This window comes from Lagopus muta, chromosome 8 (assembly GCF_023343835.1).
Source record: "Lagopus muta isolate bLagMut1 chromosome 8, bLagMut1 primary, whole genome shotgun sequence".
NCBI lineage: Eukaryota > Metazoa > Chordata > Aves > Galliformes > Phasianidae > Lagopus > Lagopus muta.
Window position 1 is genome coordinate 482,924 of NC_064440.1, and position 21,974 is coordinate 504,897.

The following is a 21,974-nucleotide window of genomic DNA, read 5'->3' on the forward strand; positions in this document are numbered from 1 at the left end:
TTGTGTGGAAGGAGAGGAGCCAGCATCCCTGCATCCTAGGGGCAGTGTGGTGTTCAGTGCCCTGCGAAGGGCCCTGGGGCTGTGCTGGAGGGCAGAGGCAGCGGGTGAGGAAGGTGGTTGTGCTCCTTTCATTGCATGCTGTGTTGTTGTCTCCCTTGGCGCCCCTCCTCAAGGCCTCCTCCCCTGGATGCCCCTCTCATAAAGGGACACACAGAGCCCTGCGCTGAGCCGGGCTCCTCCTGGGGGCTGAGTGTTGCTTCCAGCTGCAGGGAGACTCATAGAATGGTTGGGTTGGGAAGGACTTGGGGGTCACTGAGCTATAGAATGGTTGGGGTGAGAGGGTCCTGAACAAGTAATTAAGGAAAGTACGTGATCAAGAGCAACAGATTTTATTTTTTTTTTAATTTATTTGTTTCTGTTTGTCTGTGTGTCTCGTTATGGATCCTCTATGAGCTCATTGGGACAAGTCAGTCAGAACACTGTGGGCTGCATTAGGCCAGAATGGAATTGTGGAACTGATTGATTCAGAGAGAACCAAGGCTGAAGGGAAGCAAACCAAGTGGCTTTGAGTGCTGTTTGGGTGAATGAGTTCATTTCAGTTTTATTTTGTTATTTTTTTGACACGAACCACAGGTGCTTTGGGTTTTGTGCTGGTGATATAGCGCTGTAATTTTCTGTTATGTTCAAAAGACTTAATGGAGATATAGCAATAATAGTAAGAACTTCAGAGAAAGTGCTACTTAGTTGGCAGCAGTAGAAATTCACGTAACAGCCCGTGGGGAACCGGGCTCTTGGGAGTAGCTTTATCTTACAGCAAACACAGACACACGGAGCATACAACACCTAAAGACTTAGGGTACAGCCTGTGCCTGTGGCCCTGTTAGAATTTCCTTGGCTACGTTTGCAGTGTGATTGACTTCTGATGGTACCCTTCGGTACTGACGAGGCACAGAGGGGTAAAAATCTCCCCGGCAGTTTGCGGCATACGGGACAGCTTGTGAGGCCGAAAGGAGAATTTTTCTGAGGCCCTCAGCACGGATTAGATAACGGAATGATGGAGAAGCCGTGCTTGGACTTCATGACCGTGGCGGTGTTTTCCAACCTGTACGATGCGGAGAGCGGTTCGGCCGCCGAGGCGCGCCGGCGTCCGCGGAGCGGTCTGACCGAGCGCCGACCGGAGAGATGCTGAAGCGCATCTCCGTGCAGAGCCGGGCACCAAGCCGACGCGCGGCCCCGCGGCGCTGCCCTCTGCGGTGCGGAGCGGTGCGGTGCGGGGCCGCCCCTCCCGGCACTGCCCGCCCCCAGCCCCGGCCCGGGCGGGGCCGCCGGCAGCACCTCCCGCGGGCGGGTTCTGCCCGGTGGCCGAGGGGAAGGTGGTGCCGGGCGGCCCCTCCCCGCCGCGTATAGCGCGGAGCGGCCGGCGGGACGCGGGGCTGCGGGCTGCGGCCCCGGCGTGGATGCGCGGCGATGCGGCGGGCACCGAACTCCGCGCTGCGGGCGGCGCTGCCGCTGCTGGGCGCCGCCGTGTGGCTGTGCGCAGGTAGGGGGCGGCGGGGGGCGGTGGGGGGCCGCTCGGGGTTGTTTGGTTCCCGCGACCCCCGGCCCGGCACTCCGAAAGCTGTGCCGCCGCCTGGCCGGGGTCAGCGTTGTTTCTCGGGAGGTTAAAGAGCTTAATGCATTTAATTATGATCAACGTGTATCCGCCAGAAATAGGTCAGGTGGGATTTACGGGGAATTGCCGGTCCGGCGCTGGTTCCAGCCCACGCTCCCCGGCTCTGATGTCTCTTAAGTTCCTGAGCAGGGGGTTCTGACGGGCCGTACCCGCTACATCTCGTCCTGTACTGTTAGCATTCACTCGGTGTTCCCTTGGGGTTCGGAGGTAGTGGCGTGCCCCATCCCGTGCCATTCCATCCCATCTCATCTCATCCTCACCTGTCCTGCTCTGCCCCCTCCCAAGCCAGCTGCTTCCCTCACAGCACTATGGGGTGTTCACTCTACTCGTTCTTTCCTTTAAAAGCTAACCCTGGGTGTCAGCTGCAGGGTTACAGAGCGACCTTTATCTTTAAGGAGCAGCAGCACAGCATGCAGTAGAACAGATCTGAGTTACTCTGATAGGCTCTCTGCAGTTTGCTTTTCTCTCAGTGTTTCCACCGTGGGAGTTTTGTGGTGTGATACTCAGATTGCTGCCACAGAGGTGTTTGCAGCCCCAGCTGATGGGAAGGGATGAAGCCTCTCATGTCGAAGGACTTGTGTGATCCTCATGGGAAAGAGGAGTTGGCTTTATCATTGTGTTCAACCATCTTGCATGGCTTTTTCTCTTGGGTTGCTGTGGGTTTGTTCTCTGTTCTTCCCATCCTGTTGGTTGTCTGCCTCTCCAGCAAGGCTGAGTGCTGCACTGGGCACTGCAGGGTCCTGAGGAGCTATCAGTGTGTCTCAGTGCTTGGGAATGTTTGCAGGGTTAAGAGGAGAAGGGTTTTGCTGCAGACACGGTGAGCTGTCCCACTGTTCTGTATGTTCTCATACCTTGGGTGGACTCACTTGAAATTGGGGCTTATTCTCAGGTCTGCATTGGTTTGATGCTTGGGTTTATTGGCAGTTTAATCCTTTGCTCCACCACCTTTGCTATCCATCTCCTCTGCCTGCACTGTGCTTGGTGCCGGCAGTCCCTCCTGTGCTGCTCGGGGTGCCTGAGGGGCTGTGGAGTGAGGGGTGGGATCTGCACAGTGCTGCCTGGGGGCTCACCTGGCACCCAGTGTCAGCACTGTTCCCATTTCTTGAGAGACTCCTCGGACACACTGTGCATTTGGGAGAGGTGGATCCCCGCTCAGAACAGGTTGCAGCTGAAAATTGCTAAACAGGGATAAATGAATGAGAACAGCATAGAACTGGGCTCTTGCTATGCAGTAAGTGCAGTGTTAAAATCCAAACAACCAAACTTCAGCTCTTTGTCTTTCTCCTACTGCAAAACACTTATCTGTTGATAAAAGCAGTTGTGGAGATGCCCTGTGGCAAGTTCTGTAGTGGAGTTTGTTGTGGAATGTGGAAATGCCTGTGGTGATGTACCAAAAGCAGAAAGCACCCCTATGTACCGTGGTGGCAAAGCAGTTGTACCCCTTTGCTGGAGGATTTAATGTCCTGCTCTGTACCAAGGTATGGCTGTGAGAGCTGATGCTCTTTTCCATTGCTTTTACAAAGGGAAAGCTTTAACAATAGTAATACTAATAAAAGGTTTAATAACAAAGCAGTGAGAATGCCAAGTGCTTAACGGTCAATGAGTTGGGCTCTGTTGAGAGCCAGTCCTGATGCTGCGAGCCCTGGGCGGTCTGTGGGGAGCAGTCAGATGAGCAGCTGTAGGTGGGATGTGGTGGGGCACAGTGTGTTCAGGGCCTCAGCAGCCACTGTGGGTGGCTGTTTGGGGCTCAGTCTGAACTGGTGTGGGTGGCTGTCCGGGGCTCAGTCCGGCCCCATGCTCTGCCTGAGGAGCACTCGGTACCATTGGGGGTTACAGAGCAGCGACGTGGAAGTGAGCAGGGGGCAGATAACAGGGCGAGCTGCTTGGGTAATAACTCCAACCCAGGTCAGAAATGCTTCCTCCCTCGCAGCTCTCTGCTGTCAGGCTCTGAGCTGCCCTTTGCTGTTCTGCCCTGCAGAGAGCAAAGTCCGAGCTGGAGGCTGAAGAGGCAGCACCTCTGTGCTGGATGTGGCTCCTGAAGTGATCTTCTTCAGCACAAGTGATCTTTGCACATTCTGTTTTTCACACAAGTGGCATTTTACCTCTCTGTTGTTGGCTCATCTTCGGCTCAGCAGCAGCAAGATAAGTAACACATATTAAAGAGCTGGATTGCAGACGACCTGAGCTGGATGCAGAACCTCAGTGCCTCCTCCATCAGCACGTATGTGGGCACTGTGGAATGGGCGAAACAGAGATACTTCAGGTTTCCCAGTGCTGATCTGAAATACTTTGCTCTTCTTATTGCAGTAGTTTCAAAACATCCATATCTTCATCTTCAAAGCCAGGTTTCCAAGGGCACCCGTTCTCCAGGGGCTGGGCTGGGGAGGGGTGTGGGGATCCGAGAGGGCTTTTCCAGCCTTTATAACTCTGTGATTCTATGATGATTTATCCTAAGTGGTGGAGGTAAGACCTACACCTTATGCTGTTAGGGAAAGGGGCCAATCCCATTCATCTTCTCAATGTGAGCCACAATTACTTTACAAGACTCTGCAGAAGAGCCCAATTCTGAGCTGGCCTCACCTCCCCACCTGCTCCGTGCCTTTCAGGCTCTGTGCCCATTGCAACAAGCCACTGAGGGCAGTGTTTCCCTGCTCCTCCCAATGGGGTTGGGGCCATCGGGCAGCACGGCCGCCTCTGGGCCACCCCTGCCATGGCAGTAGCAGGCATGGGGCCCACTGCCACATACAGCTGCACGTGGCTGAGAGACGTTCTGCGCGGCTGCTTGGAGAGCAATGGGACGGCCTCGTGGTAAGGGGGAGAGCGGCTCTGCCTCGTGGCAGCACATTTCTTTGCATGTGATCAATGTCTGCACTCAGATTTCATTCTGAGGCACTCTGCTGCCTGGTAAGCACAGTCAGGATCTGCTCACCGTTGTGGATACTGCCAGATTATGACTTAATGGAGGATTACGGCTGTGCCGATCTGCATAGTGAGGAATCTGTGCTAAATGCAGAGCTCACAGGAGGCAGCAAGTCCCCTCCTCCTGCAGCCTCAGCCCATACTTTGTGCCACGCTGCTGGTCAGTCTATGCCACATGTGTGCTCTATTCTTTCCATTTAACTTTCAAACGTGCACTGCGTATCTCTGCTTGCTTTAACTGTTCACTGCTGTCCTTAAGTCGGTGTCTGAACTCGTGTTCTTCCATCTGTTGCAATTCCTGTAGCAAGAACAGAAGAAAAAACACCCTTAACGATGCTGAAGCAGGGAGCACGCATTCTGCCCGGTCTCTCTAGCTAGAAGTTGCTTTCCTTGTGAGTTTTGGCACTGTGAACCTACCCGCTGCCCCTCCTGGCACTGCAGCCCCTCTGGGTAAGGTCAGCCCCGATTGCTCTGCAGGGCATAGGCCGTGCAGCCCCGGGGCTCAGCCCATCTCTGTGAGGGGACGTGGGGCTGTGGAAGGGCTGCGCGTGGGGCCAGAGGCTGCTGGATGTCTGGCATAGCTCTGCGAGGCCGCAGGATTTCGCTTGTCCTCTTTCTCCTAATTTCTCAACAAGAGAATGCAATGTGTTAAGGGAAATGTTGCCATGCTTGAGTAAATAACAGAGTTGTTCTTGTTACTGCATTAAGATTGCCTCATTTTGAAATCTGGGAGCATGTTTTCTTCCTGCCCCTTTGATCCTTTCCTTTTAAGCCCTTCTTGTCCCTCATCTGCACTCTGTGCAGTACTGCAGGCCGGCTGCAGGAGCGCCGTGCAGCTGAAGGGCTGCTCAGTGGAGAAACGGGACAGAGTGATGGCAGTGGGGGCTGTCAGGGCCAGAGCAGAGCTGGAAGGAGCTGGTGGAAGGGCTCTGAAGTGTTCTGCTGGGGCGGGGGTTCATCTGGGGGCTGAACACCTCCACTTTCAGAAGCAGTGGTAATGTGATGGGGTTGTACTGACAGTTTGTACCCATAGACTTTTTGTTCTGTGTGGTGTAATGGTGTCTTGCAGAAAGAACTCTGTGGGGAAGAGCCCTGGTTTTAGCTGTGGGCAGCAAATTGGATGGGTCAGTTTCAAGCAGAATGTCCAGAACTAATAGGAAAAATGGACCTGGGCACTCCAACAGAGTGCTCTGAGCACAGCAGCAGAAAATGCCAACCTTCATGCAGCGGTGCTTTGCTCTGTTGGACATTGTGTGTGTGAGCTCCAGCCCCCGGCCACGAACAGGCTCCAGGTGGAAGGGTGAAGCTCTTCATTTGGGCAATAATTGATGGCCCCAGCTCGGTCAGAGTGGGCACACAGGGCTCCAGGGCGCCCTTCTCTCCCCCTGTGCTCATCTGAAGCCACCCACAGAGTGTCAGGGTATAGATAAAACAGTTATCTACTGTGAATGGCATTGAAAAGACCATTTCCTATTTTATTTTTAGCCTTGAGAAGGTGAGAGAAAGCAGCATAATGGCACATCTGAATCACTGAAGACCCTGCAGCAGCAGTTTGTTTTCATTTCCTCAAGTAATGCTTTTGTTTTGCAGCATCAGTGACGAAGTGTTTTCCCTCCCGATGTCTCATTTCCCTGGATGTGCTGGGTCTCACCCTGCCCACCCCAGGACCATGATGATGTATCTCACAGCAGCTCACCGGGTGGCTGTGCTCTCCCTGCACAGAGCTGCAGCCGGCGATGCGCCCTGCCTGCCTGCGGGTGGGATAAACACAGGCATATGGTGCCAGGGAAGTTTGTGGGGCCCGAGCTGAGGATAAACACCACAAGCTGTTCCTTGTGGTACGGGATGAAGATTGCTGTAAAGACAACAAATTGTGTGGCAGAGACAGAAATCGGATTTGTGGTGATGTCTGTCAGAGCTTGCTCTGCCTCGGCTGTGTCCCTCAGATGTGAGCTCAGATGCAGTTACACGGAGGGGTGGGCACTCTGTGCTTTCATCTTCTGCAGACTGGGTGTGATGTGTGATGTGTGCGATGAGGTGTGATGGCACAGCCTGGTGGAGCTCCTGGCTAGGGCAGGTGGTACCCGGCAGAGAGGACTGCAGTGTGTGCAGGGCTGTGCTGCCTTCCTGAGTGTGGCTTAGCGATGGAACGGTGCTCTTCTGGCCCTGGTGGCCATTGGCCATCTGAGATTTGAGTCACCTCGTGCTTTTGCTTTTTAGACGTCATCTTTAAGTAAAATAAATAGTGCTCTGCAGCCTGGCCTGGTTCCCAAAGCAACAGCATGGCGCAAGGATAATGCTTTTTTATTCTGTGCAGACCCCAGGTTGTGTCACAGAGCAGAGTTCCACCTTGCAGGTGCCGCTGACCCAGTGAGGGTGTGCAGAACGCATCCCATGAGTCCATGGTGGGGCAGGGCAGGCGGGTGGGATGCTGCAGGGGCATCGCTGGCCCTGTCCTCACAGAAACGTGTGTTGCAGGGCTGCAGTGCGTGTGCCAGCTGTGCGAGCACACCAACTTCACCTGCCAGACGGAGGGAGCGTGCTGGGCCTCGGTCATGCTGACCAACGGCAAGGAGGAGGTGATCAAATCCTGCGTGTCCCTGCCGGAGCTCAACGCTCAGGTCTTCTGCCACAGCTCCAAGAACATCACCAAGACCGAGTGCTGCTACACCGACTTCTGCAACAACATCACCCTCCGCCTGCCCGTAGGTGCGTGCTGTGGCGCTGCTCTGGGGGCTGGCAGCAGAACTGAAGCTGAGGGGGGTGGTGTGTATGGTTGTCATTGCTGGGGGGAGTCCTTGTGTCTCTGCGAGCAGGCAGGTTTGCCTTCAGCTTTTGGCCATGCGGCGCAGGGGAGCAGCCTGTGGGACAGCCTTGCTCAGAGCTCAGTTGTGTCAGCAATCCCTGCCCAGCAGACACAAGGTGTGAATGAAATTTCTGCCTTCAGGGGATGGAGGAGCTGAGTGCACCGCACAGTGCTGGACCAATTCCTGTGCAATGGAGTTGGTTTGGTTCTTTAAAAAATGTATGTTTGCACTGGTTTTGGATTCAATTATTGGTAAAATACCTCACCCTTCTCTCCAGGGTTTGTGTGTCTAATCCAAGCTTTACAGTAAGCTGTCAAATACTCAGCTTTATCAGATGACACCTTTTGATGTACTTAGAGCAGTGAGAGATCTTACAGGTAAGAAAGATGTGGATTAATGCGTAATTTATAGTTACAACTTCCACTCAAGCTGCTATCATTAGCAGCATAGTGAAAGCACTCTGTTAATACTTGGCAGGATGAAATCCTCCTATAACACCATTCAGTATGTGAGCAATAGGCAGGTGACCACAGGGAAAGGGTGGAAGGAGGGCTGTGAATCTCATCCATGGGAATGAGCCGTGCCTGCTGCTGGTGGCCAAGGGTTGTTCAGGTGCACATCTTCCAGCTGACGGCAGAAGGGAGATGTCAGTGGTAGCTGAGCTCCAGAAATGCTGAAACAAACCACCACGCTTGTGTAGGCAGAGATGCTGGGGCCTGGGAGAAGCTGCTGCCTACAGTTGAGAATGGAGACATGTCTGTTCCCAATGTTTGGGCTGGGTTGTGAAACCTCTGGCTTTGTATTTCAGTACCAGAGAAAATTAATTAATTTTTAGCCTGAACCCCTTCCTCTGAACATTTGGGGGAGCTCACGGTAGTCAGAAAGTGACAGTGCCAAGGCCCTTTGTCTCCTGGTCTCCCCTGACAGCCCCTTTCACACAGCCCTCGCTGTATCACAGCACTGCAGGGCTGGTAGGGTTCTCTGCACTCTCTGGTCAACCTGTGTGAAGCAGTTCCCTACAGCAGCTGCACAGGAGTGCACCCCAGTGGGTTTGGGTATCTGCAGAGGAGGAGCTGTGTGCCAGCTGTGTTCAGGCTCCAGCAGAGCAAAGCCTTCCTCAGGCCACACCTGTGTGCTGTGCTCAGCTGCACAGTTCCCATTGCTGCTTTGCACGAGAGGAGGCTGCTCCTGTTCTGAGCTGAGCTTTTCACAGTGTGTGAAGGCAAACCTTTCTGGGGGCAGATGCAGGCTTCCCATCTGCTTTTTATGCACTCGCTGCCATGGATTTCGTTACCATACTTTTGCATTAGGGGACGAAATGTTCCAAAGAGCAGAAGTAGTTTGCAGTGATGGGGGTTTTGTTGTGTTGCCCTGAATGTACCCCAGGTTTCTGCTATTTAAACCACAATACTGAGCAGCCCTTCCTCACAAAGTGGCAGAGCTTTGTGGAGCAGAATGAGTGGCGTGGGGTTAACAAGTGCTATGAGTTGTGACTGATGGCTCTTCCCTGCTGCTGCCCAGCCGGCATGGAGGCACTGGCAGCACCCATTGCTGCTCACACCTGCAGCGTGGGAATGTGCAGCAGGGAGAGAAAAAGTGGGATAGAGTTGGATTTGGAAATACACGTCCCTTGTGTTTGTCCATGTTGATGGAAAAGGTGGTTTGTACTGGAAGACTAATTGCCAGGCAACGTTCTCTGTCTCTCTCCCTCTCTCTCACTCTTTTCAATATTGTCTGTAGGTTTTGTATGAACAAACATATAGTCATAGAATCCTTAGAGCTGGAAGGGACCTCTGAGGTCCATCCAGTCCAACTCCCCTGCAATGCACAGGGACACCAAGCTCCATCAGGTTGCCCAGGGCCTGATCCAGCCGTGCCTTGAATGTCTCCAGGGATGGGGCATCAATCACATCACTGGGCAACCTGTTCAGTGCTCCACCACCCTTACTGTGAAAGACCTTTTCCTTATATCTAACCTAAATCTCCCTTCCCTGAGTTTCAAGCCATTTCCCCTTGTTCTATCACTGCAGACCCTGCTATAGAATCTGTCCCTTCTTTCCTGTCTCTCTCCTTTAGATACTGCCAAGCTGCTCCCAGGTCAGCCCGCAGCCTTCTCTTCTCCATCTGCTCAGCCCCAGTTCTCAGCCCATCCTCATAGGAGAAATGTTCCATTCTGTGCATAGCTCCATTACATTTACCTGCTTGAAAGTGCCTCAAGACACCAAAGCCTTTATCTGTGCATTCCATTCATCTAAGTATTCAAGAAGTAGACACTGCTGTATGAGAGCTTTTACAAATTTCACATTACAAAATGTGAACCTTATAAAACTGGCATTAATTGTCTGTTACTGAGCAGGATGACAACGCTTCACTTTGCTTTCCCAGCACTCACTTGGTCAAGCACAGAGTTAGGTGGAAGCTGCAGAGCAGATAGTGAGTGAAGAGGCTTTCCAGTATCTTCCCAGAATGTGCTGATGGATAAGAGCAGGGAGGATGGAGAATGGAGCACAGAGAGGAGAGGCGGGGAGATATTTTGATATATTTTTCTCCCTTCTACATGGCCGCTTTGGTTCCTCTGAGTGGATGAGCTCGGGAGCCGATGCTGGAGTGCAGAGCTGACAGCGTGTGTTACTGCAGGCTGTGTTGTGTTGCAGCAACTTCATCCAGTTGGCCGCTTTCTGCTTTGTTTTCTGTCGGAGGCATTTCGGTCTGCGGCAGCCTGGCCATCAGGACGGGGTCAGGACTGGGAAAAGCGGGGGGCAGGAGGAGCTGCTGCGCCCAGCTCTCAGCGCCCTCAACCCGAACTTATTTGCTCCTCAAGTCCATGCAGCTCGGTGCTGTGCCGCAGCCCTCGGGATGCTCGCCCTGAGAAGCCCTGCAGGCGGTGCTGCAGCCTTCGTGGCTGCTCCGTGTGCCGTGCGCACTGCTGGCTGCGCGCACCTCGCCTGGCCCAGATCCGTGTCCTCTGCAGGGATTTGTAAGAGCACAGGCAGTGGAAGGGAGGTGGGGGCAGGGGCAGGGAAACAGCAATTTAGATAATGCTCTGTTTATCTCACAGCTGTATCCCCGAAGGCTTTCCTTGAACCTCGGCAGCCTTTGGCAGCCCTTTCCCAGCTGTTTTCTGGATGTCCTGAAAGCCTGCAGTCATGGAACTCTGCATTAAATGCAGTGTATTTCCTTACAGCAATGGAAAGAATGGTTTTGGTTTTCTTTTTCCATCTCTGAAAAGTTTGGTAACTTAAATATGAATAGTTTTGTGCTTTCGGGAGTCTTAAGGTGGCATGTCAAAACCCAGGCAGGTGCTGTGTGAGAGGATGTCTTTTCCATGGGAGCAAAGAGAACCATCCTTCTTTTTCTCCTGCCTGAAAGCACTCCTGTTTACACCACTTGGAAGAGAGCTGCACCACATTGTGAAATTGCTGGAAGTTGCCAGATGTTCTATTTTTGTTTCATACATGACAACAAATCTGCAGGGCCTATTCCTGATCAGTAAGTCAATAATAGATTAGAAATAAGATTGCAACATGTTTTGATTAATGGTGTTGATTTTAGTGCTTTAGGTATCCATGAGAGATGTTCTTATTTCTCAAAGAGTTGAGTGTTGCACAATTCTGTAAACATTACCACACTTATTTGGTGATTTGGTCCTAAATTGCTGTTTGTACGGCGAGCGCTGTGTGTTTTGCACTGGCACTTTTTGTCCCTCCCCGGGATGTGCTTTTGGAGCAGCCCCATGGGTGCCGGCTCTAAGCCCTGAGGTGGGGCTGTGGCTGCAGGAGCTGTGCTGTGGGGTCAGTGCTGGGAAGTGCAGCAGTAACCACAGTGCTGGTAATTCCTGAGACTCCTATGTGTGCTCTGCGCACACCTGGCCAGGACTGGAGTGGCTGCCACCAGTGCTTTGTCTTCCCTACCAAGTGAATGCTAGGAGATGGCTGCTGTGGGCTCCAGCTGCTCCTCCCAGCAGGCTTCCCTGGGCAGGGGGCCTCTGTGTCCCCCAGGAGCTCAGTGCAGACCCCAAGCTGTTCCGGGAACCCCATCCTCCAACCTCTCCCCTTCTGTGCCCGAGCTCCCAACCTGCAGCAGCAATCTCAGAGCAGACCTGTAAGTGTTGTTGAAGTCCATTTCATTCCAAAAATGCTGCTTAGGTTGTGGAGTTGGTGTCTGTTTGCATCCCTGGTGCTGGATGTCAGCCTCATGAGTGGATCTGTCTGAATCTTGTTTCTGCCTTGCGGGCATCTCACTGAGCCCCCATAATGGCCATGAGTATCTGTGCTTGAGTCCTCCTATGTCCCTGAGAGAGAAGTGCCAGGAAGGGGATGTGTGGCAGCAGTGGATGTATGCGGCGGTGCAAAGCGACTGAGATGAGAGGATAGAGGACCTCAGCTGGTGAAGTAAAGCCTTGTCTGACAGCAGCAGCTGTGTGCATGCGGTGGGGATGGAGCAGCAGGCATCGAGCATCCCACCAGCACTGCTGCTTGGCCCGTGCAGCCTGCCTGTGCACCCCATCAGTACGGCTGTGCAGCCTGCCATGTGCGTGGCACCCACATGTGGTGGTGCTCAGGGAGCGGAGCAGCTGGGGCCGATGCTTTGCAGTAGAACTGCCTGCATGGCTTCCAGCAGATAAGTGGCATTGCCTCCTGGGGGCTGTGGGAGCTGGGAGCTGTGGGAGATGGAAGGTCCCCTGCTGCACGTTGCTGCCCGTTCGGTGCACTTCACACCTCCCTGGGCGTTTCCCTATGGATGCTGTTCGCACCATCCTTTGGACGAGCAAGCTTTTCGTTTAGAGCGTTTTCTGCTGTGCTGTTTTTCAGCAGTTGGTGGCAGGAACTGATGCTTTAAAGGGTCTTTTCTGTATGCATTTCTTTACCAGCCCCCGGCACTAGGAAGTGCCCATGTCTGCACAGCCTCCTGAGCGGTATGGAAGGAAAACTACCGGGCAAGATGGGGCAACTTTTGTTTGCAGAGTGCTTTGAGTTGCACACTGCAAACAGACGCAGACCTCTGTTGTTAACACTCTGTTTCCTTTTTCCCTTGGTCAGAGCTGGGCAGAAGAAAGAAGGCAGCTCTGCAAAGCTGATCACAGCCCCGGCACCTCTGCATTGCCGAGGGCACATCTTGCCACTGTGGAGAAACTGCTGCTGGTGTCACTGCACCTGGAGGAGTGTAACCCTTCGGTGCTGGGCTGGGGAGATCCACATCCTTCCTCCTTCTCCTCCTCCTCCTCCACAACACAGAGCAATGCTGGGGCTGTGCAGCATCCGGAGAGCCCCGCTGCCCCCAGAAGGGCTGTTGCACACTGCTGAGTGCCCTCTGGAGGGAGAGAGGCTCTTGGTGTTCTATAGCTGCCAATTCTGTGGGGTGTGAGGCACACGGTTCCCCGGGCTTTGATAGCTTGTGGATCCGCCGTGGGGTACTTGTGCTTCAGTGTGTTTTGATTCTGAGTGGCTGTTTATTTATTTGTTTGTTTGTTTATTTAGATTATTCACAACTCCTTAGGCCTTAGGAGTCTGTGTATGGATGTGCAATCCCTTAGTAATGTGTCCCTGCAGACACTTGCTGTGTGCTTTTCCCATATCATTTTAAAGCAGAACGTGGTGTGGGACAGTCCCATCTCCTGACCCTTGTAAAATACAGCTTGTGAGCACATGTTTTCCAAGTGTTCTGCCTTAGGAATCCTGTTACTGTCTCATTAGATCTTTGTGTGTCCCACATCCACTGGGTGTTAGGGAGGCAGCTTCTCCAGGGCTCTGCGTTTGGCTGGGCTGGCGCTGAGAATTCCATGCACAAACCCGAAGGAGCAGGCAGGGCCCTGTTCCCCGTGGGCTGTGAGCCATTGGGTCACAGCACAGCTCAGCCCCCAGCAGTTCCTCACTGACCGTCTGTTTCTCCCCCCTCTTCCTTCGTCTCTCCCTGAAGCCTCCGAGTCCCCCGGTCGTGCTGCCGTGGGTCCCGTGGTGCTGGCGGCGACAGTGGCCGTGCCCATCTGCGTCCTGTCCCTCGTGGCGGTGCTGGCTGCCTGCAGCTGCCAGGGCCGGCGCTGCGCCCGCGGCAGGACGAAGCCGCCCAACGTGGAGGAGCCGCTCTCCGAATGCAACCTGGTCAGCGCGGGCAAGACGCTCAAGGACCTCATTTATGACATGACGACGTCTGGCTCCGGCTCTGGTATGTGGGCGTCCGTGTGAGCTGCATCTCCAACCAGCCGGCATCTGTCCTGCTTCTGGACCATAGAATCACAGAATCATTGCAGGCTGCTCAGGGCAGTGCGGGCGCCCCATCCCTGCAGGTGCCCGAGGCCATAGACGGGGCCCTGGGCAGCCTGAGCTGCTGGGGGTTGGAACTAGATGATCTTTAAGGTCCCATCCAACCTAACCTCCCTCCAGTACTTGAAGGGAACGTATAAACGGGAGGGGGAATGGCTGTTTATGGGGGTGGATAGTGATGGGACAAGGGGGAATGGTTTTAAACTGAGACAGGGGAGGTTTAGGTTAGATATTAGGAGGAAGTTTTTCACACACAGGGTGGTGAGGCACTAGCACAGGTTGCCCAAGGAGGCTGTGGATGCCCCATCCCTGCAGGCATTCAAGGCCAGGCTGGATGTGGCTCTGGGCAGCCTGGTCTGGTGGTTGGCGACCTGCACACAGCAGGGGGTTGGAACTGGGTGAGCACTGAGGTCTTTTGCAACTCAGGCCATTCTGTGATTCTATGATTCTGAGCCATTCTATGGTTTTGTGATTAAAGTTGGAGAAGATCACTAACATCATCTGGTTCCACTGCAAAACCACCCCTGCAGGTCTTTGGGGACATCAGAATCCCTGAACCATCTGGTTTGGAAGGGAGCTCTGGAGTTCCCCAGTGCAGGTTCCTGAAGCAGGTTCCAGGTGCTGGCAGTGCTTGTGCTGAGTACCCTGAGTGTGGGCACTGGGAGTCCCATGCTGAGCAAGGGCTGAAGGGTGCTGAGTTTAGTTAACCATATTTTCTATGCCCACCTGAGGCACGGCCCAATGGGAAACCAGGAGCACATGCAGAGCTCCATGTGCATGAAAATGACTCCCTGTTCAGAGGAGTACACAGCAGAGACAAGTGCAGGTCGGATGTTATTAATTCTGATGGCTTTTGCATTCTCAGCAGACACAGGCATAGGGGCAGAGCATGGGTATGTGTGCTCCAAGCGAGGAAAATGTTATTGCTGCTGGTATTTCATAGCCCTGAGGTATGGCCCATCTCTGAGAGGTGAATGTGACACAGGGCAGCCTGGGCTGAGCCCGCTGTGCGCGCTCTGTGCAGTGCAGGGCAGCGTGGGCTGCACTGGGTGCAGCATGGCCTCAGCTGTCTGATGTCCAACAGTGGGCAAAGTGCTTCAGATGGAAAGTAAAATTGAAAACTTGATCTGGGGAAGGGTCGTTGTCTGCCAGCTCACTGAAATACCTCTGACTTCGGCCTTGGAAAACTGCTGGTGAAGTGTTTCACCGATGCTGTGCTTTCTTTTTGAACCAGGCTTACCTCTGCTCGTACAGAGAACCATTGCGAGGACCATCGTTCTGCAGGAGATCGTAGGGAAGGGGCGCTTCGGAGAAGTGTGGCGTGGGAAGTGGTGCGGGGAGGACGTGGCTGTGAAAATCTTCTCCTCGAGAGACGAGCGGTCCTGGTTCCGGGAGGCAGAGATTTATCAGACAGTTATGCTGAGACATGAGAACATCCTGGGCTTTATTGCTGCTGATAACAAGGGTACAGTGGCATTTCTTCACTCCATTTCACAACTGAGGGCTGGCTGGGAAGCAGACCATCACTGCACATTGCCTGGGGTGGGCTCTGACTGCTCTGTATGCTGGGGTGGGCGCTGGCCAAAGGGCAGGGAGGGCTCCTCCACGTGCCTTCTCTTAGGCAGCCGCATCTCCTTGCTTCTTCTCAACAGACAATGGGACCTGGACCCAGCTGTGGCTTGTCTCCGAGTACCACGAGCAGGGCTCCCTGTTTGACTACCTGAACAGGGGCACGGTGACGGCAGAGGGCATGGTGAGGCTGGCACTGTCCATCGCCAGCGGCCTGGCACACCTGCACATGGAGATCGTGGGCACGCAGGGTGAGCGCTCCTCCTACCGATCCTCTGCCTTCACCTGCATTAGGGGACTGCACTGCTGCTGGCAGAAATGCTTAGCTGTCAGCAGAGCATTCTACATGCTGTTGCAGTGCAAGAAATGCTCTTAGCATAGGTGTACGTGATACAGTGCAAACAGAAGATAGGAAACAGTCAGCCCGACTGAGCTTGCAGTCCTCTCAGCTTTTAAAATGCAAATTTTCTGAGCTTCAGCACTGTTTTTTTTGGGAGACAGCCCAAACAGACCCTTCCTTGCCTGTCAGACGTAAAGATCTGCTCTGCAGTCAGACAAAGCTCTCTGCTGTTATGTGATGGCTCAGCAGTGCTGGCTCACTCAGGCACTCCTGGCCTGCTCCAGTCATCATAAGTGGGTGTCTGTAGGAGCACCTGTTGGAGGGTGCACTGATGAGCAGTTCCCTACCACTTTGGAGTGGAATTTTGCAGTTCTGTTCCTGAAATACAAACATTTGAACAAAAACACCTTCAAGGTCTTGTTGCTGTTGCTGTTTTTTAATTGGATAGCATTAAGCAGAGCTTTACTTGGAATGGAATCGACTGTCATATCTTTTACAAGGAAGAGCTTCAAAGCTGATTGCAGTCACTTTTCTTTTGCTTGCTCATTATGTTACAATTTTCTTTGTGGCCATCAGAACAGCCAGCACTCTCCTTCCCATGAACAGGCAAACCGGCGATCGCTCACAGGGACCTGAAGTCCAAGAACATCCTGGTGAAGAGGAACGAGAGCTGTGCCATCGCAGACCTGGGGCTGGCAGTGAAGCACGACTCCGTGCTCAACACCATCGACATCCCCCAGAACCCGCGGGTGGGGACAAGGAGGTATGGGTGCAGCAGGGTGGGACAGGACGCAGCCAGCCCAGGGCAGGGGATGGGGGGCTGTGAGGGCCCCTCCAAGCCAACCGTTCTGCTGGGGTGTGATTCTGTGACCTGTGTCCCCTTTAAAGGTACATGGCTCCTGAGATACTGGATGACGCGATGAACACCAACATCTTTGAGTCCTTCAAGCGTGCGGACATCTACTCTCTTGGGCTGGTGTACTGGGAGATAGCACGGAGGTGTTGTGTTGGAGGTGAGCTGTCTGCCCTTGGCGTTTTGCAATCTGGACTGCTTTTATCCCAGATAAACACAGAGCAATTAAAGGAGCTGTGTCCCTGGCCCTGCACTCTCAATTATCTTGGCAGGATGTGAAGGTGGAAATAAATCTGTTGCTGAGCATTTTTTCTCCACCGGGAAATGAGGTGGCCACGAAAGTTGCTGTTCCTTCTCGTTGCCCATGAAAACATCAGCCATGCTTTTATCCTGGGGCAGCTGCTGCGCATCTTGTGACGTGTCTGCTGCGTCTCTCTAGGGATCACTGAGGAGTACCAGCTGCCTTACTACGACGTCGTGCCTTCTGATCCCTCGATAGAAGATATGAGAAGGGTGGTTTGTGAGCAGAAGCTCCGACCAAATATTCCAAACCAGTGGCAAAGCTGTGAGGTAAGAGCAGTTCTTTAGGAAACCTCTCTGGATGCAGACAGAGTTGCTCGGTGAGCCAGAGGGCGGTCAGTGTGGCTCTTAGTGAATGGCATGGCTGTTATGCTGCTGTTGCAGAGAGCTGTGTGTGATGTCCCAGTGTTCTCCCCTGTCCCCATAACACTTTGCAGGCACTGCGGGTGATGGGCCGCATCATGAGGGAGTGCTGGTACGCCAACGGTGCAGCACGGCTCACTGCTCTGCGCATCAAGAAGACCATCTCACAGCTCTGTGTGCAGGAAGACTCCAAAACCTAACGGCTCCAGCAGGAGGAGGGCACTGCGTTCTGCTGTTCATCTGTTGACATGTGATATTATTTTTCTTTTTGGTCTACCTCATGTGACGCAGGTCGGTATTTAAGTGCCCAGAACAGAGTGCTGCCATCTGGCTTCATAGCTGGCTACTGGAAGGGGCTCACTGTGACCTGTAGCTCTCGCTCTGTACAGCAAGCTGCTGGTTGGGCTGCCTGAGGAAGATGGGATGCTAGGTGAATAGCAGGAAGGAGCTTTAAACACGTCGGTGTAAATGTACCTTCTGCTATTGTGCTTTCTGTCCTTGTCAAAGCCAATGTACTGACAAATCGCTGGGACTGCTTAAAGCACGTCTGCAAGAGAAAGCACAGCTTCGTCCTCAAACCCAGCAAAAGACCAAATTTCATCAAGCTTTTTGCTGCTTCGACGCAGGGATCTGAGAAGGGGCTGTCAGTAAAATGCATTTTTAAATACTGTGTTTGTCTTTACCTAAGCAAATAAGGTGAAAAAGGTTTCAAAGTGAGACAGGAGAGGTTTAGGTTGGATATTAGGAGGAAGTTTTTCACACAGAGGGTGGTGAGGCACTGGAACAGGTTGCCCAAGGAGGCTGTGGATGCCCCATCCCTCCAGGCATTCAAGGCCAGGCTGGATGTGGCTCTGGGCAGCCTGGAACTGCACACAGCAGGGGTTGGAACTGGATGAGCATTGCGGGCCTTTGCAACCCAGGCCATTCTGTGATTCTATGAAAATTCCACTGAGCATAAATATTGTGAACAAAAAGCCTGTTTGTTGTTGTTGTTTGTTTTTGTTTTTGTTTTTTTTTTACTTTTATTCTTCTTGTCTCAGTTTCACACACAGTATTATAGTCAGGAGTTGAAGTTATTTTGTTCTTCTTCATCTGAGCTGAGTGCATTGATCAAAGGCCAATTGATTTCTCTCTAGGAAGTATAGTGCAAGCAATAATATTCTGGTGAATACATAGGAATGGAATGGGAGAAATTCTACTGAAGCTGAGAATGTGTGCATTTTTAAGCAGCTTCTTAGAGGTCTCTAAGACTTCTGTGCCACTCCGTGGCCATCTGTTTGAGTACAGTGTTCTCGTGCCTTTGCTTGCCAGCATTACACCTTGTGCAACAATCTTGCTTCTGTAGGTGTTTCTAAATCCAGGTGGTCAGAGAAGTTAAAGCCTGCGACGTCCCCAAGTAGTGAAGGTTTGCAGAAATCTGGAGTAGCACCACAGCTCTGTGCAAGTGAAATTTTGGCTAATTATGGTCCTTATGTTCAATATTTGTCATGGAACCTCTTGAGCAGGAGCTTCTCTGTGGAGGAATGGGCTGTGTGGAGGAGTGGGATGATCAATATTATCAGTATTCCGTGTTTCCTTCAGATGCACAAATGAGGATTTTATGGGCTCTTATGGATGCTAATTGGCCTGTAAATAGGATGGAATGAAATGCGTCTCCTTGAATAACTTCTGTCTGCTTCTGCTTGTGTTGAGCAGTGCAAACCTCGCCTTGTTTTGCAGTCTGTTTGCTGAATGGTGAGAGTATTTCTATCAGATTGCCAGTAGAATTTGCCTAGCATGCTTTCTGAGACGTAATCAAAGTCATCAGATAGATTTTACTCTCATCTGCTTCTACTGCATGAACTATGCCAAGAGTTCAACAGATGGTACTTCCTAAGGTGCTGCAAGTGTGTAATCCCAATGGTGATACTCACATGAGCATCGAAGGATTTGTAGAGCTGAGGTTCAGAGTTTGCTCCTATTGAGAATAACCTGAAAAAAACCCTTTGTGCTGCAAAGGGAGCATGGAGGTGTTGGTTGCAGAGTGGGAAAAGGCCATCTGGTAACCACTGAGATCAGCTCCCTGAAACTGGAGAACAATTGATCTGAAACTGATAGCAGTGGGCTGAGAGTCATTTCTCCTTACTGCTTTGCTTCCTTTGTGCCACCCTGCGAGGGCACTGCGAGGTTCCCACAAGGATCAGTCTGCTCTCCCTGCTTTTCCCTTAGCTCAGTGTTTTTTGCAGTGGGTTTTTTGCCTTTTGTTGAGAGGTGAATACACATCTTAACAAACTGCAGGTACACATAAGGGAGCCGGGTGGCCGGTGTTGCTGTATGGGGCTTTAAAATGTTTGTAAGCTGTACCCTCCCTTTAAAAACACAACACAACATTTGTCTTGTCACCCTTTCCCTCCATGTAAGCACCCTGTTTAATAACAGAGGTTATACTCAGTTACTTCTTTGCTCCTTAGGGAGCCATGGGCTTCTTAAGAGAGAGATTACAATCTCTGCTGCTAATCTGCACTTAAAGTGCAGACTCTTCAGCTCCCGGGATGTTTCAGGCCTGGGGATGCTGGATGCTGCTCATCGCCCAGCCCTCCCAATCTATTTAAGCCATTATTCTCACCTGGGGGAATTACTTCACATTTTTTTAAGCTTACTAGTAGTAAAAACCTACAGTGATGTGTGCAGAACATGAACTGAAAGGGAAAGTTAATTAACGAACGTTTAGCACCTCATTTATTTTATGTCTCCTTAAGTCTTCCCCCATTAAATACCCCATGAGAAACTCAAACTGCAATCTCTTTTGCACTTTGCTGTTCTTATGGTCTTTTGCACTCCACCGGACTCATTCCCTCAGGTAACCCCACAGCAAGTCCCATCACACACCACTTCTGTCTGTTGGAACTGGGGAGGCACCGCTCTGTGTGCCCAGAACCTTTTGTGGGCACACAGGGGAGGAAAGCAGCCAGAGGCACAGTGCGTTTCTGCAGGACATAAGACGTGCAATAATCTGTAACCAAAGGCTCCGAATGTATTTTTGGCATAAATAGACCGAATGTATTTTGAATGTAGCTATCATATTTGTGTCTAAATCTGCTGTGGTTCTTTCAGTCCCCAAAGAGAAATGTGTCGCGTTTTGTCAACCTCAAAACCAGCTTGAGTTGTCTGTTCTATACAGAAGCATTCATACTTTATCTGGAAGTGCTGCAATACTTTAGAACTTAGCGATGAAATTCAATCTGCACCTTGTGAGATACCCAATCTTGTGTATGTTGCAGCAAGTTCTTAAAACTGTTGCTAAAGTTGCTGCTGGATGTAAATAATTAGTTGAGATGCTGTATTTTGTATGCGTATTTTACAGACCAATATACTCTCGGAAAGGTTGGGAAGATTTTAATAAACTGAGCACACTCTGCCGTTGTGTTGCCGTGATGTGCAGAGCTCTGTTTGTTGTCTGTGCTGGGAGGGCAGCGGGGAGGGTTGAGGCAGCCATAGGCAGCCCTGGGGCTGTGTGCCCAAAGGAGAGAAGGCTGAGGGCTCTGAGCAGCGCTGACCCACAGCTGAAGGGCAGGGGATGGGGCCGGGCTCTGTTGTGCAGCGCCCAGCACCAGGACAAGGGCACACCGGAGCCCAGGAAGGTCCGTGAGGGAGAACTCCTGTGCTGTGCAGGTGGCAGAGCCCTGGCCAGAGAGTCATAACCTGGGACTTTAAGTTGGGCTGTGCTCAATTTAAAGATATGCTGGTGCAAAGTCCTGCGCTACAAAGTCATGTTGAGATGCTCACGACTGTTGCAGAATGCCGTAGGCTTCTCTTGTTCTCTTGCAGTCAGCACCGTGTAACTGGCAGTTGCTTGTGAGTTCTGTCCTTCTGCAGGTGCTGCAGGGAGCTCAGGTAAGTGTGCTGCTGTGCTTTGGAAGCAGTCTGCCTCAGGGATGCTCTGGCTGTGGGCACAGTGCTGCTAGGAGGTGCATGCTTTGAGGCCAGCAGCAGCTGCACGGGGCTCACCAGTACTTGCTGCTCCCCTTGGAGAGCCCAGCACCTGCTGGCACATCAGTAGGATGCTGGGAGATAGAGGTGCTCAGGGACACTCAGTGCTCTTTGGGTCCAGAGGAGCCCAGGCTGATGCTCTGTATGCTTGTGTCCAGGCCAGCCAACTGTGCTGCAGTCACCACTGCACACTGGTGCCAGCTCTGTGCTCCCCGGGTACAGGGCCATGTGCTGCTGAGAACGGATATCTCCCTCCTTCCTTCTGCCTGGTAAGGAGTGTGGGCATGGCCATGGGTTTGGGAGGTGGGGGACCATGGTGGCACGTGGCACAGTCTGCTCCTGTGGGCATTCCCACCACTTCCCGAGCATTCCAGAGCTCAGTTAGTGCTGAGCCTGGCACTGGGCCATGCTGGGATGCTAACTGCTGTTCTTTTCCATTCAGCTCCCCTTGGAGATCTGCAGCTGGTGTTTCAGTCACAGCGATCTGAACGCAGAGCAGTGGTAAACCTGACATTGCCTGTGGTATGTAAAGGCTTTGATTTGTAATGGCAAGTGCTGTTGCAGCTTGAAGATGTCAATGGCGGTTCTGGGAGGCCTGGAGGGCAGTGTGCACACCTGTGTTATTGTGTGCACGGAGCATGCATGTAGGAGCATTGTGTGCCATAGTGCCTGCTGAGCTCCCACAGGCAGTAACTGCAGTGCTGGGCTCACAGCTATGGGGTAGCATGGGTCTGCTTGCAAACAGCTGGGGTTGCTGGAAGCTGAAGCACCCTGTTTGGTTCTTTCCTGGGCCAGAACAGGCTGTGGGAATTCAGGATGTATGTGAGTGCAGGAGAGCCATCCAGACAGCCCATAAAGAAATTAAAGGGAGGAAAAATGCAAAACACCCAGATAACCAAAGGCCAAACCATCCTCTGTCAGT

The 21,974-nt window shown here is 52.4% G+C and overlaps 1 protein-coding gene across 2 annotated transcripts; it reads left to right on the top strand.

Annotated features, from left to right (window-relative positions):
• Window positions 1–1,457: 1,457 nt before the first annotated feature.
• ACVR1C (activin A receptor type 1C) lies at window positions 1,458–20,476 on the top strand. Of its 2 annotated transcripts, none has more exons than XM_048952698.1 (9): window positions 1,458–1,540; window positions 7,070–7,300; window positions 13,315–13,560; window positions 14,893–15,123; window positions 15,311–15,478; window positions 16,174–16,330; window positions 16,456–16,580; window positions 16,860–16,990; window positions 17,158–20,476. In XM_048952698.1, exons 1-9 carry the CDS (start codon window positions 1,468–1,470, stop codon window positions 17,281–17,283), a joined length of 1,488 nt encoding a protein of 495 aa, XP_048808655.1. In that variant the 5' UTR covers window positions 1,458–1,467; the 3' UTR covers window positions 17,284–20,476. The 2 variants fall into 2 exon arrangements, with proteins under 2 accessions (XP_048808655.1, XP_048808656.1); XM_048952699.1 differs by lacking the exon at window positions 1,458–1,540 and adding an exon at window positions 3,823–3,893.
• The last annotated feature ends 1,498 nt before the right edge of the window (window positions 20,477–21,974 follow it).

Coding starts and splice junctions, on each gene's coding strand:
- ACVR1C (XM_048952698.1), top strand. CDS start 1,468: ATGCGGCGGGCACCGAACTCCGCGCTGCGGGCGGCGCTGCCGCTGCTG. Junction 1,541..7,069: donor CGCCGTGTGGCTGTGCGCAG/GTAGGGGGCGGC, acceptor CGTGTGTTGCAG/GGCTGCAGTGCGTGTGCCAG. Junction 13,561..14,892: donor GACGTCTGGCTCCGGCTCTG/GTATGTGGGCGT, acceptor TTTTTGAACCAG/GCTTACCTCTGCTCGTACAG.